Source organism: Protopterus annectens, chromosome 12.part0 (assembly GCF_019279795.1).
Source record: "Protopterus annectens isolate FY-2018-M chromosome 12.part0, PAN1.0, whole genome shotgun sequence".
Lineage (NCBI taxonomy): Eukaryota > Metazoa > Chordata > Ceratodontiformes > Protopteridae > Protopterus > Protopterus annectens.
The window spans coordinates 805,464,469-805,483,545 of record NC_056746.1 but is presented as its reverse complement, the minus strand read 5'-3'; the positions used below and the strand labels follow the sequence as shown (position 1 = coordinate 805,483,545).

The following is a 19,077-nucleotide window of genomic DNA, read 5'->3' as shown; positions in this document are numbered from 1 at the left end:
TTGAATGTTATTTGGGATATTTTGCAGGCATATGATTTCAGTCCTTCTGCTTAATAATTGTTATGTAACCTTGTCCTCCAATAAAAACATATAAAAATACTTCTCTAGCATAATTTTATGCTTTGACAAATTTAATTTCTAAAGCTTTCCATGAAGCTATTTGGTTATTATGGCAAAGAGAGATTTCTATTATAGTTTAATATATTACGATATTGAGATAATTCAACATTTCAGTAGTACATCCTGGCATTTCTTATCGATCCACTAGAACAAAGGGGGATTTATTTCTATGATGCTAGTGATTCAGCTTACGTACTGTTTTCAGGCTGTCAGATTCCCAGTTATGAACTGTTGAACACAACACCTTCAGCAACTGTTTATCCCTTTTGCAGGAATAGTGTTAGATGACATTTTATATGTGGTTTCAGGTAATAGTCAGCAAATAATGCACTAATCAATATTTTCTAATGGGTTAGAAGGAAGCAGATGTTTCAGTTATAGTCACTGTGAAAACAGATGTCACTAGGTGTGCTCACAAGGAGTGTAAGCTGACCCAATAACACAGGAGGAGAGCCCCTGCTTCTGTTACCAGTAGTCCAGTTAATGCATCATTAGGCAAGAAGAGTCAGTGAGCCGAATCTGTTAACAATGCAGCTGCCCCAGTAAATACCTTCCAGAAAGCTACACAGTAGTTATCTAGTCTATATAGTGGACTCATCTTCCCAGTGCCAGACTGTGTGGAACTATGCCTGTCTAGAAACCTCAGAACCCTGACTAGTCACACCAAGGGAGTTTTAAGGTTGTGGAGCAAAGAAAAGTACTGTAGTCAATAGATAATGATGTCCTTTTCTCACCTAATACTGACTTTCATCACTTCATGGGCACAGCTAGAGAGAGCAATATGACAGAGAAGAAAAGCCAAGAAGAAAGAAATGGGAAAAGAGTTAAATATGGCTCTTGTTGCTGCATGACGTACTCCAGATGGGCAGTGATCCCTGAGCATGCTGCCTTACCTCAGGCTGTAACTGTGTAAGTATCTCAATGGTGCTGAGTGTTGGTCCAGGTTGATACAGACAAGGTCAGGATAAATATATATATATATATATATATATATATATATATATATATATATATATATATATATATATATATATATATATATATATATATATATATATATATATATATATATATATATATATATATATATATATATATATATATATATATATATATATATATATATATATATATATATATATATATATATATATATATATATATATATATATATATATATATATATATATATATATATATGAGGAAGAAGATGATGTCACTACAAGAAAAGCTTACCCCTTATAAATCTCAACATATCTGCATGCACCATAATGATTAATGTCTATTATTTAAGTCATAAACTTATTAAATATTTTACTAACATAGATTTTTCCCCCAGAAAGCCTAAACGTACCCGAGTCTGGTAACTGTTAATCTTTTTTTTTATCTTTGCCAGAAAAAGAAGTTAGAGAACATGCTGAATGTCATCCTTTTCTCAGACCATGGGATGACAGAAATTGACTGGAACGAGAAAGTGATTGAACTCCGTAACTACATCAATATAAGTAGTCTTCAACAAATGATGGATAGGGGTCCAGTGGTTAATCTTTGGCCAAAAGAAGGCAAACTAACAGAGGTAAAAATTCTGCTCTTTGGTGTGTCTGTATTGAGGGTTTCTGTTTGATAGAAAATGTAAGATTTCTGTTTTGCCTGAGTGTTTTAACCCAGAATACCAACTGACACCTGAAAGCAATTGTCAGACATTTTCCAGAAGTAATATTACTGAGTGTTATTTTTGCTTGTATCGAATATTGGCTTGCATAGAACTAGTAATCCAGAATTATTATGCAATTGTACGGAATGCATGTGAGGTCTAGTGACTGGCATTATTTATAAAACATTGTTTATAGGAAATGGCAAACAACGGAGTAAAGCAAAATATATTTTTTAATTGCATAAAGATTTCAAACTTTAAAAACACTCCATCAGTTAAAAGACACTGATTTTTAAGAGAATAAATGGATACATAAATGCTTCTGTCTAAGTAATACTTCAAATGAAAACAAGAACTTCACCGGCATATATTGACCATGCCACAGTGTTATTCAACAGTAGGGGTTGTGGAGAAAAATCCACATACTAAATCTCAGCTATAAAATTACAGGAAGGCAAATGAAAAAATTAATTAGGGAAATAATACGGAAAGCAATGTGATACTTGGAGAGGAGGTGGTGGTTAAGTAACGGCGCAGACAAGCTGGGGCTAAGGATCAGGAACAGTACAGTGCTTTAAAGCAAGACGGGTATGAAAGCTAGAGCAAGGAAAAATAGAGAATGACAACAGTGGGACTGAGAAAGAGAGAAAGGAAGCCATAATGGAAAACAGGAGGAGTACAAAAAACAGAAAAAAGGGGGTGATATGTAGAACAATTATAGAGAACAACTGAAAACAGCAAATAGAAATGCAAGGAGGACATTGACAGGATGAAACAGGGAACAAGCAGCCAGAAAAAAATGAAACAAGAACTTTTAAGTTCCAAGCAGAAAAGGACAGACATGAACTTGAGCAAGATTTCTTTGCCTTTGTCTTCACAAAAGAACTGAACTAAAGCATAGCAATCGAAATAGATGAACAGGAGAGGAGGGAAAGTAGCTGAAAGTGTAATCATTGATGCCAGAAAGGAAGAACAGAAGCTGGTTAGACTGACAGTAAGATCTGGCCACACGCATAATAAAACCAAGTGTTACTATCCACTGGGGAAGTTCTGCAAGATGGATGAAGCCTACAATAGTGACACTGTACAAAGTGAATAGGGAGACTGACTCAAGATATTATATATCACTGACTCTGAACTCAATAATTGGTAAAGTGATGGCAAAATACTGAGGCATTAGGTCGGTAGAATTCCTAGAGGATAACAAATTGTTGGTTACAAACAGTTATTTACATATTTATTTATTTGTATTTTGCAGATTGGGTTTTCATGGATGACCTGAGGCGATACTCATAATGACTAGGGCAAATCTGGCCATAGCACCAGGTAATTTTGCTTACTCTTGGAGCTGCTAGATAGTGATGGAGGCCTCTTACAACAATAAAGAACAGGTCTATGGGAAGCAGCAGCAGGAAGAGTTAGGAGGTGGAAAATGAGAATTTGGAGAAACATTTGTTCGATACGGAGCATCAGAATGTAAACAAATTTCTGTGTGGTGGCTGTTACAGATGACCAGTGTTTAGCTGCCTGAATGGAGAAGGAAAGAAGTGAGTCTGTTGAAGTGGTGCAGATAACAGAACTGGTATCAGGAGTTCTTGCAGATGATGTTCTGTTAAACATACTCGTGCCTAATGATCCAGGTGACAGTTCTACTGTTTCATGGAGTGGGATGTCAGATGACTTTTTCAGAAGTGCTGAGGATGTTAATGTGGAAAATGAACCAGGTGATGTCATAGCAGAGAATGCAGCTGTTAAAACTTATGCAGCAGTGATGGGAAGAAAAAAAAAAGAAAGCAGCAATAAACTGAGAAGGTGTCTGGTTTTGTGGCAACAGATAATGTAGTAACTAAAACATATGTAGTAGAGACAACAGGCAAAAAAGAGAGTAGCAGCAAATTATAAGTAAAATTGTTTTTAGAAAGAAGAGAAGAATAACTGTGATAACAGCAAAAAAATGACACTAATAGACATATTATGTATGGAAAAATAGTAACTGTTCTGGGGTTTAAAGCGCAAGAAATTCAGCCTTTTATACATATTGGGGCAGAGATTTTTTTGTGACTTAACGTTTGAAACTGAGGGACTGATAACATTTATTGAACTGAGTAACAAAAAGGATATTTATCTGTGGAACAATTAAATTAGTTTAGAAGTGATGAACTGGAGAGAATGTTATAAATACATGCAGGCTTGTTTAAAATGATTGCTAACACTGTAAAACGTAGATGAGAGAAACTTACTGAATGGAGGGTGAAGGTTGGAAGCTGTTTAAAAATGAGAAAAAAAAGCAATGTGAAACACTTGCCATGTGTTGTTTTTGTAGCTGGTTGTAGAGGGGCATTAAGACATACTGGCTAGCCTAAATCATGTTTCTTATGGGGGGACTTGTCTCATTTAATAAATGATTGTGGCAAGGCACAATGTAACAAGTGCAGGGAGAAAGGACATACAGCAAGAAGGTGTGTACCTAAATGCAGGTTGCATAAAAAGGAACACTTTTGGATGGATTGTCAAAAGCAAGCCTTAAATAATGAAAAAGAAGATGAAAGGGAGAAAACATACATGAGGAAGGTCAGGAAGAGGCTGGGGGAGAGGGTGAACTGAGTTTAAAAGAAACTGTTGAAGAAGGAAAAAATATGGAGGGGAAAATTGGGAAAGAAAGTGCATGCAGTAAGAGAGGTCAGGAGAAAAGATTAACGCTAATCATGTTTTGAAGTTCTGGCCAGTGAAAAATCTGATACTGAAATACCATGGAAAAATATTAAATTGGGGAAATGGTAAAAATAAAAAATATTTCCTCTAGACATAAAAAGAAGAAAAGCAGCAATTTTAGAGTACTTTCAGTAAATGTGAACAGCAACATTGTAAGAAGGACAAGGATACTGGAAGGGTGTACTAAATAGGATGTGGATATTATTCCCTTAGAGGATGTAAGTTTCCTGACAAGAGAAGAAAGACTGCAAACAGAATTTTTTTGGTGGAAATGTAATATAGAACTTAAAAAGTGTTGTAAGAAAGTCCTTTAACTGGAGTGGCTGTGTTGTGTTGATAAAACAGCAATGTATACTAGCAGAAGTAATTGGTGGAAGGAACTCCATTATATGGGGTTTTGGGCAACATATATGCTGAGGTATAGCAATGCTTGTTAAGAATGAAAGTATTAAGATATGAGTTTGCATTATTCTTAACCATATTTGATTTATTACTCTACACACTCTACACATTAGAATGTTAAGAGCTACATATCAACTTGGTATACATTCATTTGTGCGAAGGCACATTTCCAAATGGACGTGTATGTGAACCATGTTGCCAAATTCCGTTAAGCCGACATCCCTAAATGTCATAAGAATATCGAACTTTGACATTCCTGATCATTCCACCACCAAAATGAGAGCTACCATGGGTCAAAAAGGGGGTGAGGTTTTGTCATTTAGCGCTTTGGTTTTCGCTGTTTTCGAATTTCACGGTTTGCAGTTCGTGGAAGCAGCGTCACAGATGTTGCTGCCAAACTTTTGATGGTAAACCTATCAACTTATCATACTTTATAGAAATACTCAGATTACTGAAAGTATACAATTATTTCAGTCAGTCATGCCATATGCAATCATCAATATTAAGATTATGGTAACTGGAGATTTCAAATGTAGTCAAAGGAAAACTACAGGAAAAATTGGCAGACATTAAAACATGGAAAATTGTTAGGAAGTCATACAGGATTTACATATAAAAGAGAGTTGTATAAGACTGAGATAGATTATGTCATACTTTCTAAATTTTTACTTCAACATAGTAGTGATACTATAGAAACTTTTTTTCAGATCATCTGGTGATCTGGACTCAGCAGAAAATAAGTATAAAGAGGCTCTGTTTTGGAAGAATAATATTTAAAAGACACTATGAAAAAATTATGGAAAGGCCATTTAACTATGTGACCTTTCTATGACACATGAGAAAATTGGTCTGCATGATATAAGCATAAATTTAAAATAGCAAATTTATTCAGAGAACATTTTTTTGAAAAACATGTAAAGATAATTCTTGTAAGCTTCAAACAGCCTTTGAATCAGCATCACATCAACACTGACTCTTCTGGAAATACAGAAAGAAGAGTTGTATAAACATAATTTAGTACATATTAGTATGTTGGTTAAAAAACAATGTTGCTTATTACAAGGAGGGAAAGAAGTTTCACCCTTTCTACGGGAAATTTATTAAAATAAAAAATAGTAACGCAGATTCTTTTAATGATACACCCATTACAATGGTAGATTTAAATGTATTGCTATATTGTTTTAAAAAAATACTGATCCTGGTACAGACGGTATAAGCTACAGACATTTCAAACAGTTCACTGTTAAACACAAATTTTCCATAAATGTACTAAATGAATGGATAGCTAAAGGAATTGCTAACAGGGAGCTATATCATGGTGTTATTAGGTTTATTCACTATATATATATATATATATATATATATATATATATATATATATATCATGAGGATATACAAAATTGGTGACCTTTAACACTTATGAGCACAGATTATAATGTACTTAAAAATTATAATTAAGGATTAGTGTGGTATTAAAGGAAGTATTTATTGGCTGCAAGTATATATGGAATGAAAGCTAAAAATGTGAAAATACTCGGTTATTATTCACAGATGTAGCAGATTGTATGATTAGAGAAAAGGTGAATTGTAAAAATTTAGTGTGTGACATTGTAAAGGCATATGAGAATATAGTTAATACTATAATGTGGGATATTCTACATTTTTATAGTCTACAATTTAATTTAATTAGAGTTATTTGATCTATGTATGAGAACATTTACAACAGAAAATTGATAAATGGACAGTTAGGTAGCTATATTAAAATATAAAAAGGTGTAAAACAGGGATGCATGTTAAGTAGTGTGTTATTTGCTTTAACATATAATGCAGTCTTAGAAAATTAACACAGTTTGGCAGATGAGATCAAATATTTATGCACCTTCATATATGGCTTACACAGATGATTTATCCATATTGTTAAAATTGAGGTAAGGATGAATAAAGGAATACAAATTGTTAAACTTGAATTCCATAGGTTTTGTTTTAATTTTAAACAAGGCTAAGTGTCAGGGTTTTGGAAACCATGTTCTATTAGTAATAATAATTTTTATCTATTCCTATTTCTGTCTTATGGGACTGTCACTTAGGGAAATATCAGAAATATTTCTTTTTTGGGATATTTACAGACAGCAAAGAATATATGGAATATTTTTTATTTTCATATCTCTAAATAGTATACCTTATACATTCATATCTATTAGGAAAATTAACCTATATGGGTGATAGACATGATTTCCCTACCAGGATATAAAAAAGAATGAATACAGTGCAAGACAAGAAGAAGAGGAACTACCACTCAGATTAAGGCTATTATACATAGTTTATGCAACTGCTAAATATTCTGAAGCTAGTGCATTAATGCCCATTTATCTGCTAAGAACTTTTCCAAAAATCCAACATCTTTAGTTTTAAAACTACACATATACAGGATGGGTAAGAATGGATACATCCTTAAATGCTCAAAATATTAAAGTCTGACTTGGACAAATACCTTACAAGTAGTCACTGAATGGAATCTACTAAGTAATGTTACAAGATTCTTGACTAGTTGATAATGACACACTGGCATATAAGCCAAGGAGGAAATGAGGTTAAGCTCACAAATACCTTAATATTTGCCAAGAAGGAGAAGAAGATGCATGCAACTGCAGTTTGTCTTTGGATTTACTTGTGATAATAAAAACATGTTTTTCCAAACCGTGTATTACTAAACACAAATCTAACATCACAGAAGATATGCTGATGAACAATAACTTTGAAATACATGCCTGTAGCTAGCAAGTTTGTTATTTTGTTTTTATTGCCAAAGACAGCACTGCAGCCCATTTTTGAGTCATTACAAAGACAGATCTATAGATAGGTTTACAGTCATAGTTCTGTGTTTTGCCTTGCTTTTTTGTAGGATATCCTGTTCTTGTCCTTGTGATCTTTTGCTTTCTTGTTTCCATCTTCTTTTATGCACCAAATAATTAAGAAATTTGTCAGATGTCACTTAAAGTATATCTTTAGCATAATCACTGAGAAAATTTTAAAAATAAAAGTATGTAGTAATAGGCCATGGTGGTGCAGCAATTAGCATTGTTGTCTCACAGCAAGAGGTTCTCCGGTTCGATTCTCAGCTGGAGCGCCTTCTGTGTGGAGTCTGCATGTCCTACCTGTGGTCAAATGACGTTTAAAAGACATGCAGGTAGGTGCGTGCATGAATGGGCATGCCTTCTTTGAAGTTTGGGTGTCAGGCTGGCACCTCGGTACTGTAAAAATCCACTGCCAATCATTAGTGGACTGGAGTTCTGCTGTGGTGACCCCTAACCGGGAAAAGTCGAAAGACATTAATTTAGTAAACACAAAGCTATAGCTATCAATTTTGCCACAGTGTGTCATTTCCTGCTCTCATGTCCCCTCAACTTTAAAAAGAATAAATAAGTAAAAGTAGGTCCTTTCATACTTAAGGACCAAAAAAGGGGGTTCAAATGTGTATTCCAAGGGTATAAAAAGCTCTACATTTCCAGCAAGCACGTACCACACACTAAGCATTAAAGCGCTTCAGTTGTGACCACAAATAGCATACCAGTATTCATTGCACTAAAGATCTGTTGGCATTTCCCAAATACACATCCTAATACTTTGCACCGAGAGCTACTTCCCACTTTGCCCCTCCTGTGCTATACCTCTGAGAAAGTATGGATTTTTGGTTTGAATTCATTGATCTTCACTCTCCAGATTAATTTCTTGAATCCATTTCTTGAACGCATTAACATACTGGATATAACTAGTAACCCAGTTTTAATTCTCTGCTTTATGCACTTTTCAAGGTTGGCAGTATACAACCAAAGAACACAGCAGTGACTACTGATGCTTTTGAAGGTTGTAGCACACTTTGCTCTGTCATGGGCTTACAAAAGGAAATTTTGAAAAGTGAAGTGTCTTAATAGATTTAACAGCTACTGGATGAAGAAAGGTGTGTTACACTTTTGGATGTTGACCTGTGGCAGTGTTAAGTATGTTACAGTTTTCAATAATACACTTCAAATTCTTACACTTGTTGCCTTTTGCAACTGTTAGTACAACAGAACAGATAAAGCTCCATGCATAACGAGAAATTATGATCCATTTTCTCCGATCGTAAGCAGTATGTTATTTATTGTCAAAATGTCTGTCATGGTTTACCTCTTGAACTTCTCTCTCTCTCTCTCTCTCTGTGGATGTATTTCTTGGCATTTATTTCTCAAAAGCATAATAAACTGATCATGAGTGGAGGCCTGATTATAGTCATCAATGTTGTTAATGGTGTATACCAACCACACATGTGAATTTCAGAAAGAATTGCATTCCTGCATTGCTGACACACACTGTCAGAGCTGCAGCTAGACATGACAAGTTATTGACTATCTTCTGCTAGACTCTTTGTATAGTTGTAAAGAATAATAACATATTAGTCATATTAAAAGTTCTGTAATGAGTGTTATTTAAGTAGTCATTTAATTTATGTTTTCAACAATCATGTTGTATATGTTACATATGTATGTAGTCATTGGGACTACTTTGTTGAATCTCATTTCACTGAATTTCATTTCACCCCAGCCACATCGCTGAAAACACAAATTACTAAAAACTCATTTCACTGAATCTCATTTCACTGAACTGAACTTAGTATATCTGGCACTGTGTAGAGTACTGTAAGGCAAGTAAAAGGTATATGGTCTTTTCCCCACTGTAGTGCGATCCTGGAGTTAGTATATATAGTTGGGGGGACATAGCCCCCCCCACCTTGTTTGTTTTATATTGTATTTTACCAAAAACTTTAAAACAATACATTTTAAACACTAGACATGCATAGTTGCAACACCAATGACTAACTCTCTCCAGAAGACAATATGTACTCAAACTAACTGGAGGGCTACACCCCCAACCCCCCCAATGTGGGGCCCCCAACAGCCCCCTAACTATATATACTAACTCCAGGATTGCACTACAGTGGGGGAAGGGGCATATACCTTTTACTTGCCTTAAAGTACTCTACACAGTGGCATATATACTAACTGCAGTTCAGAGAAATGAGATTCAGCGAAATGAGTTTTCATTAATTTCAGTTTTCAGCGAAGTGGTTGGGGTGAAATGAAATTCAGTGAAATGAGATTCAATGAAACAAAGTACACCCATAGTCATTGTACATGGTTGTTTTCCTTATTATCTCATGGTAAGACAAGATGGTTCAGTATTGAGTACATTTGAGACAAGAAGCAGGCATTGAATATAATGTTCTCCATCCACGTGAAGCAGAGTTTATCCCTACCCCTATTTAAACGTAACCTTCACATATGGGTGGGAAATTGTAAATTCACCCCAGGTCTGGACCCCATGTCTCTGACAGACCGAGGCAGAGAGTAACTGTGCTCAAACTAACATGTCTTCCCCCCACATAAACTTTAGAAACTTCCTAACTAATATACCCCCTCTAATAAACACACATAATAAATAGGGACACAATTCAGCTGGAAAGCATGCTTAGACTTATAAAAGCACTGGTGGTCATTAGCCTAGTATATACCCATGAAGCTATGTGATTTTCAATATGTTAACAACTACACATAGGAGAGAAGTGGAAAATGCTTTACATACTGGTCAGAGGTAAATTGTGCATGTCATTTAAGGCTCTGGATAATTATGAATTAAAGACAGAATTGAGATTAATCTTGGGCAAGCTATATCTGGGGATAAAGGTGAAGGGCCCCAATTATCTAATAAGCGACAATAGGACTATAATGAAAGATATATATGTAACACAACTAATAACTAGACTTTGAAATAAGTTGTCATTTGGGATTAAACAATCTGGCTCAATTGTTATGTTTAAGACAAGGCTTGATGTATACTTGGATGATGATACATACAAATTTGGAATTCTGGGATTGCAGTTTTAAAGGTCTGATTAGACTGTTTGCAGCAAAGGTAATTCTATGATTCTATCTTCCTGAAACCTCCTCTTGGCCATACCAATATCTTGTATTACTTTACATTTTGTAGAACCCTTCTACAAATATCACCTGTTTATATTTATTTCTATTTCTCTTCCACTGTGTCAGTGTGTATCATATGTGAGTTTTGCTAGTTTGAATCTAAAATAGCCATGTCTCTACAATGTTTCAGTGAGGAGCTTGCATCATGGCTCAAAAGGTTCTGAACAGTCCACCTACCCACTTAAACTGTAAAAATAAAATAAATTTATTTAGCCCTTTTTAGCCAGGCAACTATGGTGGCTTAATACAGTATAAAAGTGGAGGGTGAATTTCAAGTCAATAATAAAAAGTATAAAAGTGGCAACTGTGGAACACAAACTCATGTCTGCAGGTTGCAATAAATTGTTTCATAGCTCTGCTGTTATCCATTCATACTTCAGTTTCCTCAAGAAAGTACTAATTTTAAGATATATCACAGAATAACTTTTTTTTTTCTGTTGAACTATTTGTTAAATGAAGTAACACTCCCAAGGCATTAAGTTTGTTATGCAAATAATTTGCACAGTGTTAGAATATTCAGATTTTGCAACTTTCATTTGGAAGTGCAACTAGCAAAGTAATTGAAATCTGAAGGTGATTAATATATTTTTGTCTGGCAAACTGCAGCATTTACCAGCACCAAAACCAAGAACTGAACCAGGTGCTGTTTCCCTGCATTGCCTACTCTTGAAAAATCTGTTAATGTTAAGTAGTGTAGACTACTAAAGCCATGCCTTGAAGAAGTATTTTTTACTAGTGTAATTTGTTATTCCTCCAATAGGTATATGATCAACTGAAAGCAGTAAAAAGCCTGAACGTTTACAAAAAAGAAGAAATTCCTGAGAGGTTCCATTATAAGAAAGGCATTTATGTGTCCCCTCTAACTCTTGTGGCTGAAAAGGGATGGTTCATTACAGAGGTAAAAGTACTGCTTGTGTTTTTCTGTATGCCATACTATGAAAATGTTTAGCTTTCAGTAGTTTATAGACAGCTTGCAGTCACACCGTCTTATCATTACATTAAACAATGATCAAATAACATGTCTCAGCACAGCCTTGCTTGTGTAGGCTTTCTAGTACAAATTTCTAGTAATTTAATTTTCAGGTGGCAGAGCCTCAAATGGCAGACATTATTCCAAAATGGTAATGATCCGTATTCATCGAAAATGTGTGTGAGAAAATGATAATTTATATTAAGGTACTCGTTAAGAACTTCTCTCCTAGCAGAACATAGCAGACAGGACAATTTCAACTGCAGACATGGATTCCATCCCTATACATCAGCAATGTGAGTTGTAGCACTTTACAGAGATCAAGGAAGACATTTAATTTGCTTTATCCTGTCACGTATGTACATGGATCATCTCATCCCATCACAACTGCAGTTCTTTGTTATAGTCCTTTTAATCATCTAATTGCAGTTACAGTCTTCAGTGAGCATAAGGTATTCTACCCTTTCATTCAGTGATCCTCTTACTTCCAAAATCAGGGACAAATCAGAAATAATTAAGGGCGATCAGGAACGCTTTCTAAAATATTAGTACCATTAACTTGAGAAGTTGACAGGAAAAGAGAATGTGAATGAATATGCATTTTCTGAAGTAAAAGAAGTCTATAGCTCTAATTAGTGATACTGTTTATTTTGTGTAACTCACCAAGTTTTCTACCAAAATTGCTTGTTTTAGGAAGGATCAGGTGAAACTAAGCACAATTTTTGAACCAAAATCCAGTACATCCCTGACAATGAGGGAGATCTGAGAGGTTCATATGTTCATACTAGGCTATCTGCCCTGGGGCAATTATAAGCCTAGCCCAATTCTGTATGGCTTACGCCACCCCTTGATTTGAGTTTACTGTGCCCTTTTTAAGGTTTAGTTTACTGTGCCTCTGTCTAATAGTGACACGGGAGTAATCCCTGGGACAAACCTACGATCCCCCATCCACCTATCGAGATTCTTCTTTAAGAGATTCAGTGAGGTGCTCTGCCTCACATGAACTGGAATTCTATTCCAGAGCGAAGGGAGCCTCTGGGTTATGAACCTGTCCCTCCAGCAAGTTCTATTTATTTCTGTGCTGAGGTTCAAGTCCCTCAAGCATGTGGCTCTAAGGGATTTAGATTTACTGAGGTGGAGCATGTCCATTAATTCTGGATTTGACATAGCTTTGTATGTCAGGCATAGATCGCCTTGAAGTAGGCGGTATGCAACTGAGTAGAGCTGGAGTTTTTTTAACTGAGCAGCATATGGCATCTGTTTGAGACCCTTGATCCTCTTGGTGAGATACTTTTGGGGTCTTTCTAATTGTTGCAGGTGTCGGGTAAGGTACATCCCAAAAGGGGCATTGTATTCTATGATGGGCCTGATGAGGGATGAATAAAGGGGCATGATTACCTCTCTTGATCTAGATGTGAAACCCTTCGTGATGAGATGGGCTATGTAGAAGGTCTTTCTAACCACTTTGGCAATGTGGTTTTCAAAGGAGAGATTGCTATCAACTTGGGTCCCCAGGTCCCTAATAACTTTCTCTGTACTTAATGGGTTTCCGCCTATGTGGTAATTTGTGGGCACATTGTTTTTGCCAAAGGGTATGACTATACATTTTTTGGCATTTAGCTTTAAACCATGGTGCTGGCACCAGTTATCTGTCTCTGTGAGACCTTTTTGAAGGATGTTTGTGTCAGCTGGAGAGTCGATTATGGCGCCCAGTTTGCAGTCGTCTGCGAACTTGGTGAGCCATAGTCCTCCCACATTTGCCTGTACCTCGGAAAAGTATATACCGAACAAGAGTGGTCCAAGGACAGAAACCTGTGGGACGCCACTTGTGACCAGTTTCGAGTCTGACATGGCTCCAGCAACTCTCACTCTGTGGGTTCTGTCTTTGAGCCAGTTTGCGACCCATCTTGTGACATAGGGGTTTATATTTAAACTGGATAGCTTATCTATGATGCCAGAGTGGGGTATTGTGTCAAATGCCTTTGCAAGGTCCAGATAGGCTGTGTGGACTACTTTCCCTTCATCTATGGCTTTGGTGACTGTTTCGAAGAATCAGCCAGGTTCAAAAGGCAGGATCTGCCCTTGACAAAGCCGAACTGGGTAGGATCTAGTGTCTGTAGGTCCCCAATGTCTTTGTTTATGAGCTCCATGATGATCCTCTCCATAGCCTTGCAGACTAAGCTAGTCAGGCTTATGGGGCGATAGTTTTCATGGTCCGTAGAGGCTCCACCTTTGTGGAGTGGGACCACTGTTGCTGTACGCCATTCTTTGGGCACATATCTTGTAGTGAGGCTGAGATTGTATAGCTGTTTTATTTGAGGGATTAGTTCCTCTTGGAGTTCATGTAGGACACAACCTGGGACGCCATCTGGTCCCATGGAAGCAGTGTTTTTTGCTTTGGAGAGGGCAGCCTTCACCTGAGCATCAGAGATGTTTGGGAGGTAGCCCTCTGCCGGGATAGATACTTGCTCTTTTGGGGGTGGAGAAGTTTGCACTGAACCTGTCTGCCAGGATATTGGTGATGTCTGTGGGTTCAGTGTATTTTTTGTTGTTTAGAATCAACTCAGAACAAGTCTGGGAGTTGCATCCCAGGTTCCTAACATAACTGAAAAAAGCCTTATGATTGTCTTTGGTGTCCTGTGCAATTTTTCTCTCGAAGCTGGCCTTGGAGGATTTTATGAGGGATCGTAATTTTTTGCTAGTACTGATCAGAGATGCCTTCCCTATTAGGGATTTTGCTCTATCATGTAGTAGCTTCCTCCTTCTGTTGTACAGTTTATTTATGGCAGGGGTCCAACAGACTGGACGCCTGCCTTTAGATGATTGGGTCTTGGTTTTGTTTGGGATAGCATGATTCATGCATTCCTGGAGATGTCCGTAGAATGCATTTATATAGGATTCTGCAGTTTGGGCCGTAGTTTCCGCTGGCCCTGGGGCCTTGAAGGATTCCACGTCAGTTTTGAGAAGTGAGAAGTTTGCTTTTGAGAAGTTTTTCACTGTGGTTTTCTGGGCTGGGGGTGGGGTCGGGATGTGGACATCCAGTGAAATTAATTTATGGTCTGATCTTACCAATGAGGGATATACTTCTGGTGTGGAGCATAGAGTCCCCATGTTGGTAATGATCAGGTCTAGTATGTTGTCCCCTCTTGTGGGAGTGGTGACTAGTTGTTCCATAGCATTTGAGTTTATAATTTCCAGGAACCTTTTGGCTAAGGTGCTGGGGCTTGAGTAGTGCTCCCAGTCAATGTTTGGGTAGTTGAAGTCACCCAATATAATGGTGTTCGGGGAGATCTTCATGTTCTCCAACATTTTCAGGAAAGCCGAGTGGGATTCCTGACTTTGAGAGGGTGGTCTGTAGGACGCTATAAACTGAAAAGCAGTCTTGCCCACTGTTATTTGCACATGGATGGTCTCCGATACTTCGTGCAATGCCACTAACCTGGAGGTGTGGATATCCTTGATAAATATGGAAACTCCCCCTCCTTTTGTGGTTTGGTCCGGGTTTTGGGGCCGAAAAGCACAATATGAGGTATAGCCTGTTAGTGCTGGGGTGCTCTCTGGAACCTTGAACCAGGTTTCTGTCACTGCACAGATATTGATGTTCTCCATACTGAGGAGAACTTCGAGTGCGTGCATCTTGAGGTTAAGACTTCTGGCATTAAGCAGCATTACCCTTAGTTTCTTGTTCCTTGTGCTGTCTATGGGGGTGGGTTTAACTTTTGAGCCTTGCCTAAAAAAGGCACTATGGGGGTGGCAAGAGCCTTTGCCAATATCCGAAAGCCCAGTGGTGACAGGTGCAAGCCGTCCATAGCGAAGCAATGTGGCTTGTCGAGCATGTCATCCCAGGCTGACAGACACTGGATCCCCTTTGAATGACACCAAAATTTTAGCCAATTGTTAAAATCGATCATTTTGTCTTTGTACTGTGGCATCATTCTAGGTGAGGGTAAGATGCTGCTCAAGGTCAGGGTCATACCAGCCTGGGCTACATGATCAGAGAGCTCCTCTATGTCTCTTTTCATGTAGTCCAGGGAGGTACGTCTCAGGTCATTCACACCAGCATGTACAATGACTGAGTCATATTTGTATTTGCTTTGGAGTGACCTGAGTGTTTGTGTTATGTGGCGGATCCTAGCACCTGACAGGCAGCTCACCATGACCTTCTCTTTATTCAGCCTGGTGAGCGGGACGTCAGTATGTCTGACAATAGAGTCACCTATTACAAGAGTATCAGGTGTGTTATTCAGCCTTAAGGGCTGTGGCTGCTTGTCACACTGACTTTGTGGGCTCTGTGTTGTGCATGTTTTGTTTTGAGGTAGTGTTTGCTTGGATGTCTGCTTTAGAGGTCTCTGTTGCTTAGGTAGATTTTTATTTAGAGCCTCCGAGTATGTTTTTGTGTATTTATGTGTTTACTTCGCTGATGTGGTGGGACTATGTGATACTGGAATTGTGTTGTGTGAGGTTACCTTCTCCTCCTGACTGGTTACACCAGTTTTGAGATGAGAGAGCTCAGCCTCCAGTTTGGCTAAATAGTTGCATCTCTCACATATATTTGAACCTTTTTAAAGGAGGAGAGGGTTGTCCGTGTACGAGACAGTTGTAACATTGCCTCAAAATTCCCAGATTCACCAGCTGGACTGGAGAGGAAACCATTGACTGACATTTGGAAATGCTAGAGTAACATAGGGAAACTGAATTTAAGATGGACCAATAGAGGACAGGGTAATCGTAGAGAGTATAAGAGTAAGTAGTGCTTATGGTTTAATAGTGCTAACTTGTAGGATTACTTAATTGGACCAGTGAAGGGTCTTAGAATGAGAATATGGTGTTTAAATTGAGAGATAGATCAGTAATAATGGAAAAAGTGAAGAGCAGACTTTGTGGAGCCAGGAATAGTTCAAACCCAATTAGGCGGCGCTGCCCGCTGTTGCGCTATGCACAAAAATGTGCAAAAACGCGCAAAAGAGGGTTTTAAGAGAGGAAGATGAAGGAGTTTGGAATTGACCCAAAATGGCCACTAAAACTACAGTTTCAAGTCAGTAACCACTCCCACAGGGGCAGGCAGGCTGCTCAATGTTTTTCACTGCCACTGATCAACAGAGAGACTTCCCTTTAGCCCAAACAAAAAATGGCCTCCAAGAAACTTACAAACACTTCAAGAACAGCAAGCCTGTAACTGAACTTTTTTAAATCTCAGAAAAGTGGGAAAAAAGCAAGATTTTTTTTTTGTTTTTTTCAGAGATAGCAGAGATTCACAAGTATCAACAAGTTATAACAGTGCAGTAAATGACCCCACACAAGAGTGCTAGGCCAAAGACAGATAAAATGCAAGATTTGAGAAAAAAACAATTTTAAAAATAAGTGCAAACAGGAAATTCAGTAAACAGCTCTAGGTTGTGCTCTAAATACAGTTACTAATGCAGAAATCAAGTTTAACAAGCCAGAAAATGCTCAAAATAGGCAGCTATGCAGAAGAACTTAGCAAATAAACAGAGGAAAAATACTTAAAATCTCAAAAGTGGCTCCTTTCTTCTCTCAGCATTTTCTCCTCTTGGTGGGTGCTTCACCAACAGCCAACAAGCCTGAAAAGATGCCAAAACCATGAGGCAACCAAGTTTTAAGAGAGGAAGATGAAGGAGTTTGGAATTGACCCAAAATGGCCACTAAAACTACAGTTTCAAGTCAGTAACCACTCCCACAGGGGCAGGCAGGCTGCTCAATGTTTTTCACTGCCACTGATCAACAGAGAGACTTCCCTTTAGCCCAAGCAAAAAATGTCCTCCAAGAAACTTACAAACAGTTCAAGAACAGCAAGCCTGTAACTGAACTTTTTTAACTCTCAGAAAAGTGGGAAAAAAGCAAGATTTTTTTTTTTGTTTTTTTCAGAGATAGCAGAGGTTCACAAGTATCAACAAGTTATAACAGTGCAGTAAATGACCCCACAAGAGTGCTAGACCAAAGACAGATAAAATGCACGTTTTGAGAAAAAAAGATTTTAAAAATAAGTGCAAACAGGAATTTCAGTAAACAGCTTTAGGTTGTGCTCTAAATACAGTTACTAATGCAGAAATCAAGTTTAACAAGCCAGAAAATGCTCAAAATTGGCAGCTATGCAGAAAAACTTAGCAGATAAACAGAGGAAAAATACTTAAAATCTCAAAAGTGGCTCCTTTCTTCTCTCAGCATTTTCCCCTCTTGGTGGGTGCTTCACCAACAGCCAACAAGCCTGAAAAGATGCCAACACTACGAGGCAACCAGGTTTTAAAAGAGGAAGATGAAGGAGTTTGGAATTGACCCAAAATGGCCAATAAAACTACAGTTTCAAGTCAGTAACCACTCCCACAGGGGCAGGCAGGCTGCTCAATGTTTTTCACTGCCACTGATCAACAGAGAGACTTCTCTTTAGCCTAAGCAAAAAATGGCCTCCAAGAAACTTACAAACAGTTCAAGAACAGCAAGCCTGTAACTGAACTTTTTTAAATCTCAGAAAAGTGGGGGAAAAGCAAGATTTTTTTGTTTTTTGTTTTTTTTCAGAGATAGCAGAGGTTCACAAGTATCAACAAGTTATAACAGTGCAGTAAATGACCCCACACAAGAGTGCTAGGCCAAAGACAGATAAAATGCAAGTTTTGAGAAAAAAACGATTTAAAAAATAAGTGCAAACAGGAAATTCAGTAAACAGCTCTAGGTTGTGCTCTAAATACAGTTACTAATGCAGAAATCAAGTTTAACAAGCCAGAAAATGCTCAAAAATAGGCGGCTATGCAGAAAAACTTAGCAAATAAACAGAGGAAAAATACTTAAAATCTCAAAAGTGGCTCCTTTCTTCTCTCAGCGTTTTCTCCTCTTTGTGGGTGCTTCACCAATAGCCAACAAGCTTGAAAAGATGCCAAAACCATGAGGCAACCAGGTTTTAAGAGAGGAAGATGAAGGAGTTTGGAATTGCTTCTGAATGTTCAAAAGCCCTTTGCTTGCAGTTATCATTGATTAGTTTTTTGACTTAGCATCCCCATGCGTTCTTATTTGTCAAAAACTTACTTTTTGGCAACAGAAGAACACAAATTGCCTTAGAATACCTTTTGTTGCTATTTACATTGTGTAGTCCTGCTATCCTACATTGCTAGACGTTTCCTTTGCAAGCAAACCCTAATGATCTTTCCAGTACAAACAAATATTTTCCCTGGGATCCTAACCCTCTGTCA

General features: G+C 37.6%; 1 protein-coding gene across 1 annotated transcript in view; it reads left to right on the top strand.

Moving 5' to 3' along the window:
* The window catches only part of ENPP6 (ectonucleotide pyrophosphatase/phosphodiesterase 6), a 725,945-nt gene that overhangs the window by 493,175 nt on the left and 213,693 nt on the right, over positions 1-19,077 (top strand). Inside the window, exons 5-6 of the mRNA XM_044089852.1 lie at positions 1,517-1,696; positions 11,666-11,803. Of these exons, the coding sequence (XP_043945787.1) occupies positions 1,517-1,696; positions 11,666-11,803 (318 nt within the window). The remainder of the gene's footprint in view (positions 1-1,516; positions 1,697-11,665; positions 11,804-19,077) is intronic.